This window comes from Coregonus lavaretus (assembly GCF_964263955.1).
Source record: "Coregonus lavaretus genome assembly, contig: HAP1_SCAFFOLD_137, whole genome shotgun sequence".
In the NCBI taxonomy this organism is placed as follows: domain Eukaryota; kingdom Metazoa; phylum Chordata; class Actinopteri; order Salmoniformes; family Salmonidae; genus Coregonus; species Coregonus lavaretus.
The window spans coordinates 98,512-117,639 of record NW_028156980.1 but is presented as its reverse complement, the minus strand read 5'-3'; the positions used below and the strand labels follow the sequence as shown (position 1 = coordinate 117,639).

At 45.3% G+C, this 19,128-nt stretch overlaps 1 protein-coding gene across 1 annotated transcript in view; it reads right to left on the bottom strand.

Moving 5' to 3' along the window:
* The window catches only part of LOC311125955 (PH-interacting protein-like), a gene marked incomplete at its 3' end in the record, with an annotated part of 111,687 nt that overhangs the window by 24,291 nt on the left and 68,268 nt on the right, over window positions 1-19,128 (bottom strand). Inside the window, exons 19-22 of the mRNA XM_084199982.1 lie at window positions 16,228-16,344; window positions 15,525-15,687; window positions 15,311-15,410; window positions 6,939-7,085 (exon numbers count right to left, since the gene is read on the bottom strand). Of these exons, the coding sequence (XP_084056108.1) occupies window positions 6,939-7,085; window positions 15,311-15,410; window positions 15,525-15,687; window positions 16,228-16,344 (527 nt within the window). The remainder of the gene's footprint in view (window positions 1-6,938; window positions 7,086-15,310; window positions 15,411-15,524; window positions 15,688-16,227; window positions 16,345-19,128) is intronic.

Genomic DNA, 19,128 nt, shown 5'->3' with positions numbered 1-19,128 from the left:
TCATCTCATTCCCAGGCACGCATCAAACCTGGCCTTCACTAGTTAGGGTTAGGTTTCAAATACAACTTTAATTAGATCAATTGTGGAAATGGGCGGGGTTTAGCCATAACTACGACTGTGTTAACTAGTGATGATGACAACTACTTTACTCACTAAGGACAGTCCTATAGAACTCTATGGTCACTTTCACTAAGACCAGCTCTGAATGGTTGATCTCCCAGGGTTATCTGTGCTGTGTGTTCAACAGCCTGGGGACGACGTTCACCTTGATGAAAGCCCCCCAACCTAACGAAATTGAAGTGTCTTTCTTCTGGAACCAAGTTACATGTTCCTCAATACACGAACACACACAACAATATAACCAGTCATACCGTGTGGTGCTGGACCCAGTCAGGTCTTTAACACAACAATATAACCAGTCATACCGTGTGGTTCTGGGTCCAGTCAGGTCTTTAACACAACAATATAACCAGCCATACCGTGTGGTGCTGGGTCCAGTCAGGTCTTTAACACAACAATATAACCAGCCATACCGTGTGGTGCTGGGTCCAGTCAGGTCTTTAACACAACAATATAACCAGTCATACCGTGTGGTGCTGGACCCAGTCAGGTCTTTAACACAACAATATAACCAGTCATACCGTGTGGTTCTGGGTCCAGTCAGGTCTTTAACACAACAATATAACCAGTCATACCGTGTGGTGCTGGACCCAGTCAGGTCTTTAACACAACAATATAACCAGCCATACCGTGTGGTGCTGGGTCCAGTCAGGTCTTTAACACAACAATATAACCAGTCATACCGTGTGGTGCTGGACCCAGTCAGGTCTTTAACACAACAATATAACCAGTCATACCGTGTGGTTCTGGGTCCAGTCAGGTCTTTAACACAACAATATAACCAGCCATACCGTGTGGTGCTGGGTCCAGTCAGGTCTTTAACACAACAATATAACCAGCCATACCGTGTGGTGCTGGGTCCAGTCAGGTCTTTAACACAACAATATAACCAGTCATACCGTGTGGTGCTGGACCCAGTCAGGTCTTTGACACATTCACCCACTCCCCCGCTGAAAGATCAGCAGGAAAATGTTGGCACCATTGTAAACAGGTTGTAATGAAGCCCTGGTCTCCATGGGATCAGAAGAGGAATACCTGGTGAGGTGGTCTCAGGTTGGACCACTCCAAATCATCTTGGTTCTGACACACAGACAAGCTTTGCAGGTCCATCAACCCATTTAAAAACCTCTCACACCCTACAGTAACCTGTGGATCACGAGAGAACCTTCATAAATCAGCAGAACGTAAATAACCTGTTTATTGACGCTTCATGTAGTGTCCTGTAATACTTAGTTTGAAGTGAGACACCTTCGGTCATTCATAACACATCCATAAAGACTCTATATCCATGATGATGTACTTCATTTAAAGTCAGACCCCTTTGGTCATTTATTAGACAAACAATACCAGTCAAAAGTTTGAACACCTATTCATTCCAGAGGTTTTTTGTGTGTTTTTTTTTGGACTATTTGTACATTGTAGAATAATAGTGAAGACATCAAAACTATGAAATAACACATATGGAATCATGTAGTAAACAAAAAAGTGTTAAACAAATCAAAATATATTTTAGATTTGAGATTCTTAAAATAGCCACCCTTTGCCTTGATGACAGTTTTGCACACTCCTGGCATTTTCTCAACCAGCTTCATGAGGTAGTCACCTGGAATGCATTTCAATTAACGGGTGTGCCTTCTTAAAAGTTAATTTGTGGAATTTCTTTCCTTCTTAATGCGTTTGAGCCAATCAGCTGTGTTGTGACAAGGTAGGGGGGGGTATACAGAAGATAGCCCTATTTGGGAAAAGACCAAGTCCCTATTATGGCAAGAACAGCTCACATAAGCGAAGAGAAACGACAGTCCATCATTACTTTAAGACATGAAGGTCAGTCAATACGGAACATTTCAAGAAGCAATTGGAAAAACCATCAAGCGCTATGATGAAACTGGCTCTCATGAGGACCGCCACAGGAATGGAAGACCCAGAGTTACCTCTGCTGCAGAGGATAAGTTCATTAGAGATACCAACCTAAAAAATTCCAGCCAAAATAAATGCTTCAGAGTTCACGTCACAGACACATCTCGACATCAACTATTCAGAGGGGACTGTGTGAATCAGACCTTCATGGTCGAATTGCTGAAAAAAAAAAAAAACTACTAAAAGGACACCAATAAGAAGAAGAGACCTGCATGGGCCTGAAAGATGAGCAATGGACATTAGATAGGTGGAAATTTGTCATTTGGTCTGGAGTCCAAATTGGCGATTTTTGGTTCCAACTGTCATGTCTTCGTGAGACGCGGTGTGGGCGAACGGATGATCTCCGCATGTGTAGTTCCCACCGTAAAGCATGGAGGAGGAGGTGTTATGGTGTGGGGGTGCTTTGCTGGTGACACTGTCTTTGATTTATTTAGAACACACTTAACCAGCATGGCTACCACAGCATTCTGCAGCGATACACCATCCCATCTGGTTTGGGCTTAGTGGGACTATCATTTGTTTTTCAACAGGACAATGACCCAAATCACCTCCAGGCTGTGTAAGGGCTATTTGACCACGAAGGAGAGTGATTGAGTGCTGCATCAGATGACCTGGCCTCCACAATCCCCAGACCTCAACCAAATTGAGATGGTTAGGAATGAGTCGGACGGCAGAGTGAAGGAAAAGCAGCCAACAAGTGCTCAGCATATGTGGGAACTCCTTCAAGACTGTTGTAAAAGCATTCCAGGTGAAGCTGGTTGAGAGCATGCCAAGAGTGTGCAAAGCTGTCATCAAGGCAAAGGATGGCTATTTGAAAAATCGCAAATTTAAAATATATTTAGATTTGTTTAAAAAATTTTGGGTTACTATATGATTCCATAGTTTTGATGTCTTCACTATTATTCTACAATGTAGAAAATAGTACAAATAAAGAAAAACTCTTGAATGGGTCAGTGTGTCCAAACTTTTGACTGGTACTGTACATATATACAGTGCATTCGGAAAGTATTCAGACCCCTTGACTTTTCCCACATTTTGTTAAGTTACAGCCTTATTCTAAAATTCACCCCCCTTGGCATTTTTTCCTATTTTGTTGCATTACAACCTGTAATTTAAATTGATTTTATTTGGATGTCATGTAATGGACATACACAAAATACTCCAAATTGGTGAAGTGAAATTAAAAAAATAACTTATTTCAAAAAATTATACAAAATAAATAAAGGAAAAGTGGTGCGTGCATATGTATTCACCCCCTTTGCTTTGAAGCCCCTAAATAAGATCTGGTGCAAATAATTACCTTCAGAAGTCACATAATTAGTTAAATAAAGTCCACCTGTGTGCAATCTAAGTGTCAGTATATATACACCTGTTCTGAAAGGCCCCAGAGTCTGCAACACCACTAAGCAAGGGGCACCACCAAGCAAGCGGCACCATGACCAAGGAGCTCTCCAAACAGGTCAGGGACAAAGTTGTGGAGAAGTACAGATCAGGGTTGGGTAATAAAAAAATATCCAAAACTTTGAACATCCCACGGAGCACCATTAAATCCATAATTTTAAAATGGAAAGAATATCGCACCACAACAAACCTGCCAAGAGAGGGCCGCCCACCAAAACTCACGGACCAGGCAAGGAGGGCATTAATCAGAGGCCAAAGATAACCCTGAAGGAGCTGCAAAGCTCCACAGTGGAGATTGGAGTATCTGTCCATAGGACCACTTTAAGCCGTACACTCCACAGAGCTGGGCTTCACAGAAGAGTGGCCAGAAAAAAAGCCATTGCTTAAAGAAAAAAATAAGCAAACATGTGGGAGACTCCCCAAACATATGGAAGGAGGTACACTGGTCAGATGAAACTAAAATTGAGATTTTTGGCCATCAAGGAAAACGCTATGTCTGGCTCAAACCCAACACCTCTCATCACCCCGAGAACACCATCCCCACAGTGAAGCATGGTGCTGGCAGCATCATGCTGTGGGGATGTTTTTCATCGGCAGGGACTGAGAAACTGGTCAGAATTCAAGGAATGATGGATGGTGCTAAATACAGGGAAATTATTGAGGGAAACCTGTTTCAGTCTTCCAGAGATTTGAGACTGGGATGGAGGTTCACCTTCCGGCAGGACAATGACCCTAAGCATACTGCTAAAGCAACACTTGAGTGGTTTAAGGGGAAACATTTAAATGTCTTGGAATGGCCTAATCCAATTAATAATCTGTGGTATGACTTAACGATTGCTTTACACCAGTGGAACCGATCCAACTTGAAAGAGCTGGAGCAGTTTTGCCTTGAAGAATGGGCAGAAATCCCAGTGGCTAGATGTGCCAAGTTTATAGAGACATACCCCAAGAGACTTGCAGCTGTAATTGCTGCAAAAGGTGGCTCTACAAAGTATTTACTTTGGGGGGGTGAATAGTTATGCACGCTCAAGTTCTCTGTTTTTTTGTCTTATTTCTTGTTTGTTTCACAATAAAACATATGTTGCATCTTCAAAGTGGTAGGCATGTTGTGTAAATCAAATGATACAAACCCCCAGAAAATCAATTTTAATTCCAGGTTGTAAGGCAACAAAACAGGATAAATGCCAAGGGGTGTGAATACTTTCGCAAGCAAGAGAGTTCTCATCTATATTATTCGTAGCCGTCTATTTAACACCACAATCCGATGCTTCCCCAGATCTGTGCCTCGACACAATCCTGTCTCAGAGCTCTACGGACAATTCCTTCGACCTCATGGATTGGTTTTTGCTCTGACATGCACTGTCAACTGTGGGACCTTATATAGACAGGTGTGTGCCTTTCCAAATCATGTCCAATCAATTGAATTTACCACAGCTGGACTCCAATCAAGTAGTAGAAACATCTCAAGGATGATCAATGGAAACAGGATGCATCTGAGCTCAATTTCGAGTCTCATAGCAAAGGGTCTGAATACTTATGTAAATTAATGTATTTCTGTTTTGTATTTTTAATACATTTGCAAACATTTCTAAAAACCTGTTTTCGCTTTGTCATTATGGGGTATTGTGTGTAGATTGCTGAGGATTTTTATTTCTTTAATCCGTTTTAGAATAAGGCTGTAACGTAACAACATTTGGAAAAAGTCGAGGGGTCTGAATACTTAATATGGTGTCATTTAATGGGGCTCTGAATAATACGGAGTGTTGCTGGCCTTTTATTCCACCCATTCCATTGGCCAGAACGTGAATCACTGTATCATCACAGGTGCAATTACTGCACTACAGAAAACCCTCTACAACCAAACAACAGTGCAAGACATGCTCACTGAATTAAAAGGGCAACTACATTCAAATATCTACACTCAAAAGTTTCTTAGATTTTTCCCAGACCTCAAAAGTCATCCCCTGATGTGGTTTAAAAACATTGTTGTGAACAGAAAAATCAGATGATGTTGTAGTTGTTCTATTTAAAAAGTGTGAGAGGAAAACCTGAAAAAAAAACTGGAAAAACAAAACTGAGAAAATGGAGTACGGACAAAATCCAAAGGGATTTGAAAAGGTCCTACTAAAGTGTTCTGCTCTGACTGCACGGTAGAGTGTTCTGGTGGAAGTTGAGGTCAGGTCCAATACTGACTATGCACCCAGGAGGGAAAGAGGTTAGTGAAATATAATATATACAATTTAGCATATGCTTTTATCCAAAGCGAATACAGTCATGCGAGAATCTATCCTGACTAAGACGCATGACACGGCCTCAATTTAATATGATTTATAAGGCCTTTACTTACGCCACCCTTTATTAAGCACAGGTTTCTATCATTTTCGACATAGTGGGTTATGTCACATTTGACATTGGTGGTTATGTCACACAGTTATGCCACATTTAGGAACCCTTTATAAAGCATGACATATGGTTATAGATAATTTGTAACACATGTGTTTTCTGAAGGTATTTAAAGCGGCAGCAGAAAAGGTCCTAACTGGCCAATACCACAGGCCTCTATTAATACCACAGGCCTCTATTAATACCACAGGCCTCTATTAATACCAATATTAATACCTCTATTAATACCACTATTAATACCACAGGCCTCTATTAATACCACTATTAATACCACAGGCCTCTATTAATACCACTATTAATACCACAAGCCTATATTAATACCAGTATTAATACCACAGGCCTCTATTAATACCACTATTAATACCACAGGCCTCTATTAATACCACTATTAATACCACAGGCCTCTATTAATTCCACTATTAATACCACAGGCCTCTATTAATACCACTATTAATACCACAGGCCTCTATTAATACCAATATTAATACCTCTATTAATACCACTATTAATACCACAGGCCTCTATTAATACCACTATTAATACCACAGGAATCTATTAATACCAATATTAATACCTCTATTAATACCACTATTAATACCACAGGCCTCTATTAATACCACAGGCCTCTATTAATACCACTATTAATACCACAGGCCTATATTAATACCACTATTAATACCACTATTAATACCACAGGCCTCTATTAATACCACTATTAACACCACTATTAATACCACAGGCCTCTATTAATAGCACTATTAATAGCACTATTAATACCACAGGCCTCTATTAATACCACTATTAATACCTATATTAATACCACTATTAATACCACATGCCTCTATTAATAGCACTATTAATAGCACTATTAATACCACAGGCCTCTATTAATACCACTATTAATACCTCTATTAATACCACAGGCCTCTATTAATACCACTATTAATACCACTATTAATACCACAAGACTCTATTATTACCACTATTAATACCACTATTAATACCACTACTAACTGGCCTCTAGTTTTTACATGAATTTCATAACTCCTGCAGTCAACTCCTCGAAGCTCTTCAGTGTCAACAACAACAGGCCGTACCTCTGAGATGCTGTCGCTGTCATCTTCATCTTCGGCTACCTCAGCGCTCTGACGACTCGTCTCCTCCACGGCCGCACGTGTCTGGTAGCCATGGTTACCATGACTCCTCCTCCCCTCCTCCGCCCCTACACACTCTGGAGAGGGGAACTGAAAGAGACAGAGAAAATAGGAACTTTATGTATCTTGGGAGGTGTTAATGTGCTCTCTCTGTATATACAGTACCAGTCAAAAGTTTGGACACACCTACTCATTCCAGGGTTTTTCTTTAATTTTACTATTTTCTACATTGTAGAATAATAGTGAAGACATCACAACTATGAAATAACACATATGGAATCATGTTGTAACCAAAAAAGTGTTAAACATCAAAATATATTTTATATTTGAGATTCTTCAAATAGCCACCCTTTGCCTTGATGACAGCTTTGCACACTCTTGGCATTCTCTCAACCAGCTTCATGAGGTAGTCACCTGGAATGTATTTCAATTAACAGGTGTGCCTTGTTAAAAGTTAATTTGTGGAATTTCTTTCCTTCTTAATGCGTTTGAGCCAATCAGTTGTGTTGTGACAAGGTAGGGGTGGTATACAGAAGATAGCCCTATTTGGTAAAAGACCAAGTCCATATTATGGCAAGAACAGCTCAAATAAGCAAAGAGAAACGACAGTCCATCATTACTTTAAGACATGAAGGTCAGTCAATAAGGAAGATTTCAAGAACTGGAATGAGTAGGTGTGTCCAAACCTTTGACTGGTTCTGTAGCTGGACAGTGTGTTAATGTGCTCTCTCTGTGTAGCTGGACAGTGTGTTAATGTGCTCTCTCTGTGTAGCTGGACAGTGTGTTAATGTGTTCTCTCTGTGTAGCTGGACAGTGTGTGTTAATGTGTTCTCTCTGTGTAGCTGGACAGTGTGTTAATGTGTTCTCTCTGTGTAGCTGGACAGTGTGTTAATGTGTTCTCTCTGTGTAGCTGGACAGTGTGTTAATGTGTTCTCTCTGTGTAGCTGGACAGTGTGTTAATGTGTTCTCTCTGTGTAGCTGGACAGTGTGTGTTAATGTGCTCTCTCTGTGTAGCTGGACAGTGTGTTAATGTGTTCTCTCTGTGTAGCTGGACAGTGTGTGTTAATGTGCTCTCTCTGTGTAGCTGGACAGTGTGTTAATGTGTTCTCTATGTGTAGCTGGACAGTGTGTTAATGTGTTCTCTCTGTGTAGCTGGACAGTGTGTTAATGTGCTCTCTCTGTGTAGCTGGACAGTGTGTGTTAATGTGTTCTCTCTGTGTAGCTGGACAGTGTGTTAATGTGTTCTCTCTGTGTAGCTGGACAGTGTGTTAATGTGTTCTCTCTGTGTAGCTGGACAGTGTGTTAATGTGTTCTCTCTGTGTAGCTGGACAGTGTGTTAATGTGCTCTCTCTGTGTAGCTGGACAGTGTGTGTTAATGTGTTCTCTCTGTGTAGCTGGACAGTGTGTTAATGTGTTCTCTCTGTGTAGCTGGACAGTGTGTTAATGTGTTCTCTCTGTGTAGCTGGACAGTGTGTTAATGTGTTCTCTCTGTGTAGCTGGACAGTGTGTGTTAATGTGTTCTCTCTGTGTAGCTGGACAGTGTGTTAATGTGTTCTCTCTGTGTAGCTGGACAGTGTGTGTTAATGTGTTCTCTCTGTGTAGCTGGACAGTGTGTTAATGTGTTCTCTCTGTGTAGCTGGACAGTGTGTTAATGTGTTCTCTCTGTGTAGCTGGACAGTGTGTTAATGTGTTCTCTCTGTGTAGCTGGACAGTGTGTTAATGTGTTCTCTCTGTGTAGCTGGACAGTGTGTTAATGTGTTCTCTCTGTGTAGCTGGACAGTGTGTGTTAATGTGCTCTCTCTGTGTAGCTGGACAGTGTGTTAATGTGCTCTCTGTGTAGCTGGACAGTGTGTGTTAATGTGCTCTCTCTGTGTAGCTGGACAGTGTGTGTTAATGTGCTCTCTCTGTGTAGCTGGACAGTGTGTTAATGTGCTCGCTCTGTGTAGCTGGACAGTGCGTGGGTGATACCTTGTTCTCTATGTGTAGCTGGACAGTGCGTGGGTGATACCTTGCTCTATCTGTGTAGCTGGACAGTGCGTGGGTGATACCTTGCTCTCTCTGTGTAGCTGGACAGTGCGTGGGTGATACCTTGTTCTCTCTGTGTAGCTGGACAGTGCGTGGGTGACACCTTGCTCTCTCTGTGTAGCTGGACAGTGTGTGGGTGATACCTTGCTCTCTCTGTGTAGCTGGACAGTGCGTGGGTGATACCTTGTTCTCTCTGTGTAGCTGGATAGTGCGTGGGTGATACCTTGCTCTCTCTGTGTAGGTGGACAGTGCGTGGGTGATACCTTGTTCTCTCTGTGTAGGTGGACAGTGCGTGGGTGATACCTTGCTCTCTATGTGTAGGTGGACAGTGCGTGGGTGATACCTTGCTCTCTCTGTGTAGCTGGACAGTGTGTGGGTGATACCTTGTTCTCTCTGTGTAGCTGGACAGTGCGGGGGTGATACCTTGCTCTCTCTGTGTAGCTGGACAGTGCGTGGGTGATACCTTGTTCTCTCTGTGTAGCTGGACAGTGTGTGGGTGATACCTTGTTCTCTCTGTGTAGCTGGACAGTGCGTGGGTGATACCTTGCTCTCTCTGTGTAGCTGGACAGTGCGTGGGTGATACCTTGCTCTCTCTGTGTAGTTGGACAGTGCGTGGGTGATACCTTGCTCTCTCTGTGTAGCTGGACAGTGTGTGGGTGATACCTTGCTCTCTCTGTGTAAATGGACAGTGCGTGGGTGATACCTTGTTCTCTCTGTGTAGCTGGACAGTGTGTGGGTGATACCTTGCTCTCTCTGTGTAGCTGGACAGTGTGTTAATGTGTTCTCTCTGTGTAGCTGGACAGTGTGTTAATGTGTTCTCTCTGTGTAGCTGGACAGTGTGTGTTAATGTGCTCTCTCTGTGTAGCTGGACAGTGTGTTAATGTGTTCTCTCTGTGTAGCTGGACAGTGTGTGTTAATGTGCTCTCTCTGTGTAGCTGGACAGTGTGTTAATGTGTTCTCTATGTGTAGCTGGACAGTGTGTTAATGTGTTCTCTCTGTGTAGCTGGACAGTGTGTTAATGTGCTCTCTCTGTGTAGCTGGACAGTGTGTGTTAATGTGTTCTCTCTGTGTAGCTGGACAGTGTGTTAATGTGTTCTCTCTGTGTAGCTGGACAGTGTGTTAATGTGTTCTCTCTGTGTAGCTGGACAGTGTGTTAATGTGTTCTCTCTGTGTAGCTGGACAGTGTGTTAATGTGCTCTCTCTGTGTAGCTGGACAGTGTGTGTTAATGTGTTCTCTCTGTGTAGCTGGACAGTGTGTTAATGTGTTCTCTCTGTGTAGCTGGACAGTGTGTTAATGTGTTCTCTCTGTGTAGCTGGACAGTGTGTTAATGTGTTCTCTCTGTGTAGCTGGACAGTGTGTGTTAATGTGTTCTCTCTGTGTAGCTGGACAGTGTGTTAATGTGTTCTCTCTGTGTAGCTGGACAGTGTGTGTTAATGTGTTCTCTCTGTGTAGCTGGACAGTGTGTTAATGTGTTCTCTCTGTGTAGCTGGACAGTGTGTTAATGTGTTCTCTCTGTGTAGCTGGACAGTGTGTTAATGTGTTCTCTCTGTGTAGCTGGACAGTGTGTTAATGTGTTCTCTCTGTGTAGCTGGACAGTGTGTTAATGTGTTCTCTCTGTGTAGCTGGACAGTGTGTGTTAATGTGCTCTCTCTGTGTAGCTGGACAGTGTGTTAATGTGCTCTCTCTGTGTAGCTGGACAGTGTGTGTTAATGTGCTCTCTCTGTGTAGCTGGACAGTGTGTGTTAATGTGCTCTCTCTGTGTAGCTGGACAGTGTGTTAATGTGCTCGCTCTGTGTAGCTGGACAGTGCGTGGGTGATACCTTGTTCTCTATGTGTAGCTGGACAGTGCGTGGGTGATACCTTGCTCTATCTGTGTAGCTGGACAGTGCGTGGGTGATACCTTGCTCTCTCTGTGTAGCTGGACAGTGCGTGGGTGATACCTTGTTCTCTCTGTGTAGCTGGACAGTGCGTGGGTGACACCTTGCTCTCTCTGTGTAGCTGGACAGTGTGTGGGTGATACCTTGCTCTCTCTGTGTAGCTGGACAGTGCGTGGGTGATACCTTGTTCTCTCTGTGTAGCTGGATAGTGCGTGGGTGATACCTTGCTCTCTCTGTGTAGGTGGACAGTGCGTGGGTGATACCTTGTTCTCTCTGTGTAGGTGGACAGTGCGTGGGTGATACCTTGCTCTCTATGTGTAGGTGGACAGTGCGTGGGTGATACCTTGCTCTCTCTGTGTAGCTGGACAGTGTGTGGGTGATACCTTGTTCTCTCTGTGTAGCTGGACAGTGCGGGGGTGATACCTTGCTCTCTCTGTGTAGCTGGACAGTGCGTGGGTGATACCTTGTTCTCTCTGTGTAGCTGGACAGTGTGTGGGTGATACCTTGTTCTCTCTGTGTAGCTGGACAGTGCGTGGGTGATACCTTGCTCTCTCTGTGTAGCTGGACAGTGCGTGGGTGATACCTTGCTCTCTCTGTGTAGTTGGACAGTGCGTGGGTGATACCTTGCTCTCTCTGTGTAGCTGGACAGTGTGTGGGTGATACCTTGCTCTCTCTGTGTAAATGGACAGTGCGTGGGTGATACCTTGTTCTCTCTGTGTAGCTGGACAGTGTGTGGGTGATACCTTGCTCTCTCTGTGTAGCTGGACAGTGCGGGGGTGATACCTTGTTCTCTCTGTGTAGCTGGACAGTGCGTGGGTGATACCTTGTTCTCTCTGTGTAGCTGGACAGTGCGTGGGTGATACCTTGTTCTCTCTGTGTAGCTGGACAGTGCGTGGGTGATACCTTGTTCTCTCTGTGTAGCTGGACAGTGCGTGGGTGATACCTTGTTCTCTCTGTGTAGCTGGACAGTGCGTGGGTGATACCTTGCTCTCTCTGTGTAGCTGGACAGTGTGTGGGTGATACCTTGTTCTCTCTGTGTAGGTGGACAGTGCGTGGGTGATACCTTGCTCTCTCTGTGTAGCTGGACAGTGCGTGGGTGATACCTTGTTCTCTCTGTGTAGGATGACAGTGCGTGGGTGATACCTTGCTCTCTCTGTGTAGCTGGACAGTGTGTGGGTGATACCTTGCTCTCTCTGTGTAGGTGGACAGTGCGTGGGTGATACCTTGCTCTCTCTGTGTAGCTGGACAGTGCGTGGGTGATACCTTTTTCTCTCTGTGTAGGTGGACAGTAAGTGGGTGATACCTTGCTCTCTCTGTGTAGCTGGACAGTGCGTGGGTGATACCTTGTTCTCTCTGTGTAGCTGGACAGTGCGTGGGTGATACCTTGCTCTCTCTGTGTAGCTGGACAGTGCGTGGGTGATACCTTGCTCTCTCTGTGTAGCTGGACAGTGTGTGGGTGATACCTTGTTCTCTCTGTGTAGGTGGACAGTGCGTGGGTGATACCTTGCTCTCTCTGTGTTGCTGGACAGTGCGTGGGTGATACCTTGTTCTCTCTGTGTAGGTGGACAGTGCGTGGGTGATACCTTGCTCTCTCTGTGTAGCTGGACAGTGCGTGGGTGATACCTTGCTCTCTCTGTGTAGCTGGACAGTGCGTGGGTGATACCTTGCTCTCTCTGTGTAGGTGGACAGTGCGTGGGTGATACCTTGCTCTCTCTGTGTAGCTGGACAGTGCGTGGGTGATACCTTGTTCTCTCTGTGTAGGTGGACAGTGCGTGGGTGATACCTTGCTCTCTCTGTGTAGCTGGACAGTGCGTGGGTGATACCTTGTTCTCTCTGTGTAGCTGGACAGTGCGTGGGTGATACCTTGTTCTCTCTGTGTAGGTGGACAGTGCGTGGGTGATACCTTGCTCTCTCTGTGTAGCTGGACAGTGCGTGGGTGATACCTTGCTCTCTCTGTGTAGCTGGACAGTGCGTGGGTGATACCTTGCTCTCTCACAGTGCGTGGGTGATACCTTGCTCTCTCTGTGTAGCTGGACAGTGTGTGGGTGATACCTTGCTCTCTCTGTGTAGCTGGACAGTGCGTGGGTGATACCTTGCTCTCTCTGTGTAGCTGGACAGTGCGTGGGTGATACCTTGCTCTCTCTGTGTAGCTGGACAGTGCGTGGGTGATACCTTGTTCTCTCTGTGTAGGTGGACAGTGCGTGGGTGATACCTTGCTCTCTCTGTGTAGCTGGACAGTGCGTGGGTGATACCTTGCTCTCTCTGTGTAGCTGGACAGTGCGTGGGTGATACCTTGCTCTCTCTGTGTAGCTGGACGGTGCGTGGGTGATACCTTGCTCTCTCTGTGTAGGTGGACGGTGCGTGGGTGATACCTTGCTCTCTCTGTGTAGCTGGACGGTGCGTGGGTGATACCTTGCTCTCTCTGTGTAGCTGGACAGTGCGTGGGTGATACCTTGTTCTCTCTGTGTAGCTGGACAGTGCGTGGGTGATACCTTGCTCTCTCTGTGTAGCTGGACAGTGCGTGGGTGATACCTTGCTCTCTCTGTGTAGCTGGACAGTGCGTGGGTGATACCTTGCTCTCTCTGTGTAGCTGGACAGTGCGTGGGTGATACCTTGCTCTCTCTGTGTAGCTGGACAGTGCGTGGGTGATACCTTGCTCTCTCTGTGTAGCTGAACAGTGCGTGTGTGATACCTTGCTCTCTCTGTGTAGGTGGACAGTACGTGGGTGATACCTTGCTCTCTCTGTGTAGCTGGACAGTGCGTGGGTGATACCTTGCTCTCTCTGTGTAGCTGGACAGTGCGTGGGTGATACCTTGCTCTCTCTGTGTAGCTGGACAGTGCGTGGGTGATACCTTGCTCTCTCTGTGTAGCTGGACAGTGCGTGGGTGATACCTTGCTCTCTCTGTGTAGCTGGACAGTGCGTGGGTGATACCTTGCTCTCTCTGTGTAGCTGGACAGTGCGTGGGTGATACCTTGCTCTCTCTGTGTAGGTGGACAGTGCGTGGGTGATACATTGCTCTCTCTGTGTAGCTGGACAGTGCGTGGGTGATACCTTGCTCTCTCTGTGTAGCTGGACAGTGCTTGGGTGATACCTTGCTCTCTCTGTGTAGCTGGACAGTGCGTGGGTGATACCTTGCTCTCTCTGTGTAGCTGGACAGTGCGTGGGTGATACCTTGCTCTCTCTGTGTAGCTGGACAGTGCGTGGGTGATATCTTGCTCTCTCTGTGTAGCTGGACAGTGCGTGGGTGATACCTTGCTCTCTCTGTGTAGCTGGACAGTGCGTGGGTGATACCTTGCTCTCTCTGTGTAGCTGGACAGTGCGTGGGTGATACCTTGCTCTCTCTGTGTAGCTGGACAGTGCGTGGGTGATACCTTGCTCTCTCTGTGTAGCTGGACAGTGCGTGGGTGATACCTTGCTCTCTCTGTGTAGCTGGACAGTGCGTGGGTGATACCTTGCTCTCTCTGTGTAGCTGGACAGTGCGTGGGTGATACCTTGCTCTCTCTGTGTAGCTGGACAGTGCGTGGGTGATACCTTGCTCTCTCTGTGTAGCTGGACAGTGCGTGGGTGATACCTTGCTCTCTCTGTGTAGCTGGACAGTGCGTGGGTGATACCTTGCTCTCTCTGTGTAGCTGGAAAGTGCGTGGGTGATACCTTGCTCTCTCTGTGTAGCTGGACAGTGTGTGGGTGATACCTTGCTCTCTCTGTGTAGGTGGACAGCGCGTGGGTGATACCTTGCTCTCTCTGTGTAGCTGGACAGTGCGTGGGTGATACCTTGCTCTCTCTGTGTAGCTGGACAGTGCGTGGGTGATACCTTGCTCTCTCTGTGTAGCTGGACAGTGCGTGGGTGATACCTTGCTCTCTCTGTGTAGCTGGACAGTGCGTGGGTGATACCTTGCTCTCTCTGTGTAGCTGGACAGTGCGTGGGTGATACCTTGCTCTCTCTGTGTAGCTGGACAGTGCGTGGGTGATACCTTGCTCTCTCTGTGTAGGTGGACAGTGCGTGGGTGATACCTTGCTCTCTCTGTGTAGCTGGACAGTGCGTGGGTGATATCTTGCTCTCTCTGTGTAGCTGGACAGTGCGTGGGTGATACCTTGCTCTCTCTGTGTAGCTGGACAGTGCGTGGGTGATACCTTGCTCTCTCTGTGTAGCTGGACAGTGCGTGGGTGATACCTTGCTCTCTCTGTGTAGCTGGACAGTGCGTGGGTGATACCTTGCTCTCTCTGTGTAGCTGGACAGTGCGTGGGTGATACCTTGCTCTCTCTGTGTAGCTGGACTGTGCGTGGGTGATACCTTGCTCTCTCTGTGTAGCTGGACAGTGCGTGGGTGATACCTTGCTCTCTCTGTGTAGCTGGACAGTGCGTGGGTGATACCTTGTTCTCTCTGTGTAGCTGGACAGTGCGTGGGTGATACCTTGCTCTCTCTGTGTAGCTGGACAGTGCGTGGCCTCCTCTCTGATCTGTAGACACTGATCTCCTCTTCTCCTTTAGCCTCCCTCCAGTTCAGCTGTCTCCTACACACAACACACAACACATCACACATCACACGTTTGAGGACTCTGTGAGTGTGTGTGTGAGTGTGTGAGTGTGTGTGAGTGTGTGTGTGTGTGTGTGAGTGTGTATGTTACCTGAGCACAGCGTCCCCCAGCTCAGGGACCAGTACCCTCCTGCTCCATGCTACCAGGTCTGTCTCTGTGGCCATTTGGCTCCGGGGGGCGTTGCTGTGCATCTGTCTCACCCCCTCGATCTGACCGCTGCGACGCAGACCCACGTTGGGGGGGGAGTGAACCTCTGAGGGGGAGGGGCGGAGGGGGGGATGGGGGGGGGTTAGCACCAAAGGCATCCAATTTTAGTCCTGTGTAGAAGCAACTGGGTGTAAAGGCTTGACTCAAATAATGAACTGACTCGGCTAGCCCTGGTGTGTCTGTGCGTCTGCGGGTGTCTACCTCTACTGTGTGTGTCGGTGTGTGTGTGTGTGTGTACCTCTACTGTGTGTGTCGGTGTGTGTGTGTGTGTGTACCTCCACTGTGTGTGTCGGTGTGTGTGTGTGTGTGTGTACCTCTACTGTGTGTGTATGTGTGTGTGTACCTCTACTGTGTGTGTGTGTGTGTGTGTGTGTGTGTGTGTGTGTGTGTGTACCTCTACTGTGTGTGTGTGTGTGTGTGTGTGTGTGTGTGTGTGTGTGTGTACCTCTACTGTGTGTGTGTGTGTGTGTGTGTGTGTGTGTGTGTGTGTGTGTGTGTACCTCTACTGTGTGTGTGTGTGTGTGTGTGTGTACCTCTACTGTGTGTGTGTGTGTGTGTGTGTGTGTGTGTGTGTGTGTGTGTACACCTCTACTGTGTGTGTCGGTTGACAGTCTCTGGTCCTGCTCCTGCTGCAGTCTGTGAATCATGTTGTCTAGAGGAGACGCTCCTTCAACAGCCTGTTCACTGACCACCTGGTTCAGACCTGACACCGAGAGAGACACAGAGAGAGAGAGAAAGAGAGACAGCGAGAGAGAGACAGAGAGAGAGACAGCGAAAGAGTCAGAGAAACAAAGAGAGCGAGAGAGAGAGAGACAGAGAGAGACACAAAGAGAGAGAGAGACACAAAGAGAGAGAGAGAGAGAGACACAAAGAGAGAGAGAGAGAGAGAGAGAGACACAAAGAGAGAGAGAGAGAGACAGAGAGAGAGACAGAGAGAGACACAAAGACAGAGAGCGACACAAAGACAGAGAGAGACACAAAGAGAGCGAGAGACACAAAGAGAGAGAGAGACAAAGAGAGAGACAGAGAGAGACACAAAGACAGAGAGAGACACAAAGAGAGAGACAGAGAAAGACACAAAGAGAGAGAGAGACACAAAGAGAGAGAGAGAGAGACAAAGAGAGAGACAGAGAGAGACACAAAGACAGAGAGAGACACAAAGAGAGAGACAGAGAAAGACACAAAGAGAGAGAGAGACACAAAGAGAGAGAGAGAGAGACACAAAGACAGAGACAGAGAGAGACACAAAGAGAGAGACAAAGAGAGAGACAGAGATATGTTTAATGTATACAGTGGGGTCCATAATTATTGATAAAGATGTATAAAATAAATAATTCAAATACTGAGCAATATTGTATGCTCCAAAACATGTGGAAATGATATTATTTTATACTAATGCAAATGCTCAGAGAAAGAGATTGTTTAACAAGTAATGTTTTTTCTCTCAAAAAGTTAAGGGTCAAAATGATTGAAACCCCTGTTTTCAAAACCTCCCCCTGTCAGGGTAACAGCACTGAGCCTTTTTCTAAAATGTTTTATGCCCTCTTCAATTCAAACCATAGGTTTTCAATGGCTTTCAAGTCTGGAGACTCAAATCAAATCACATTTTATTTGTCACATGCGCCGAATACAACAGGGGTAGACTTTACAGCGAAATGCTCACTTACTTCCTGACGAGCCCTTAAAAGGAAACAGTAACACAATAAAATAATAACGAGGCTACAGAGAGAGAAAGGGTTACGGAGAGAGAAAGGGTTACAGAGAGAGAAAGGGTTACAGAGAGAGAAAGGGTTACAGAGAGAGAAAGGGTTACAGAGAGAGAAGTTACAGCCAAAATATTTGTTTTACCACAATATGCTTGGTAATGTTTCAATGTATTATTTTTATTACTGGTAAGAGGTAATGTGGTATATTGCTCAATTAAATGTAATAGTCTTTGACCTGAGTCTTCAGACAAAAATGTTCCGAATTTACGTAGCAGGTTAGGAGAATTAGGTTAAGGTTAGAAAAAGGGTTAAAGTTAGCTTAAATAAAAAAAATATTAAAAAACTCTTGACGTTAATTTGACAAAAGCTGAATCCCTTCTAGCCATGACCCTAGTAGATGTCTCTTTTCCTAGTTGTGAACAAAAGAATGTAAATAACCAAGAAACACGAGGACAAAGTCTCACTTTAGTAGACGTTTTGAGTAAATTAGACCAACTTCTATGCTAAAAACTAATCTTTCAGCCCCCCAGACAGGCAGTGTTGCTGGGCGAGGTGGGATAGCTATAACAGTAGCAGCAGTGTTGGTAGTTGAGGTAATATGTACATGTAGGTAGGGGTAAAAGAGACTAGCCAATCAGGATAGATAATAAACAGAGTAGCAGCAGTGTTGGTAGTTGAGGTAATATGTACATGTAGGTAGGGGTAAAAGTGACTAGTCAATCAGGATAGATAATAAACAGAGTAGCAGCAGTGTTGGTAGTTGAGGTAATATGTACATGTAGGTAGGGGTAAAAGTGACTAGTCAATCAGGATAGATAATAAACAGAGTAGCAGCAGTGTTGGTAGTTGAGGTAATATGTACATGTAGGTAGGGGTAAAAGTGACTAGTCAATCAGGATAGATAATAAACAGAGTAGCAGCAGTGTTGGTAGTTGAGGTAATATGTACATGTAGGTAGGGGTAAAAGAGACTAGTCAATCAGGATAGATAATAAACAGAGTAGCAGCAGTGTTGGTAGTTGAGGTAATATGTACATGTAGGTAGGGGTAAAAGTGACTAGTCAATCAGGATAGATAATAAACAGAGTAGCAGCAGTGTTGGTAGTTGAGGTAATATGTACATGTAGGTAGGGGTAAAAGTGACTAGTCAATCAGGATAGATAATAAACAGAGTAGCAGCAGTGTTGGTAGTTGAGGTAATATGTACATGTAGGTAGGGGTAAAAGTGACTAGCCAATCAGGATAGATAATAAACAGAGTAGCAGCAGTGTTGGTAGTTGAGGTAATATGTACATGTAGGTAGGGGTAAAAGTGACTAGCCAATCAGGATAGATAATAAACAGAGTAGCAACAGCATATGTGAAGAGTGTGAAAGTGTGTCTGTGTGTGAGTGTGTGTAGTGTTTGTGTGAGTGTGTGTAGTGTTTGTGTGAGTGTGTGTAGTGTTTGTGTGAGTGTGTGTAGTGTTTGTGTGAGTGTGTGTAGTGTTTGTGTGAGTGTGTGTAGTGTTTGTGTGAGTGTGTGTAGTGTTTGTGTGAGTGTGTGTAGTGTTTGTGTGAGTGTGTGTAGTGTTTGTGTGAGTGTGTGTAGTGTTTGTGTGAGTGTGTGTTTTGTATGTGTGAGTGTGTGTAGTGTTTGTGTGAGTGTGTGTAGTGTTTGTGTGAGTGTGTGTTTTGTTTGTGTGAGTGTGTGTAGTGTTTGTGTGAGTGTGTGTGAGTGTGTGTGAGTGTGTGTGAGTGTGTGTTTGTGTGAGTGTGTGTGAGTGTGAGTAGTGTGTGTTTGT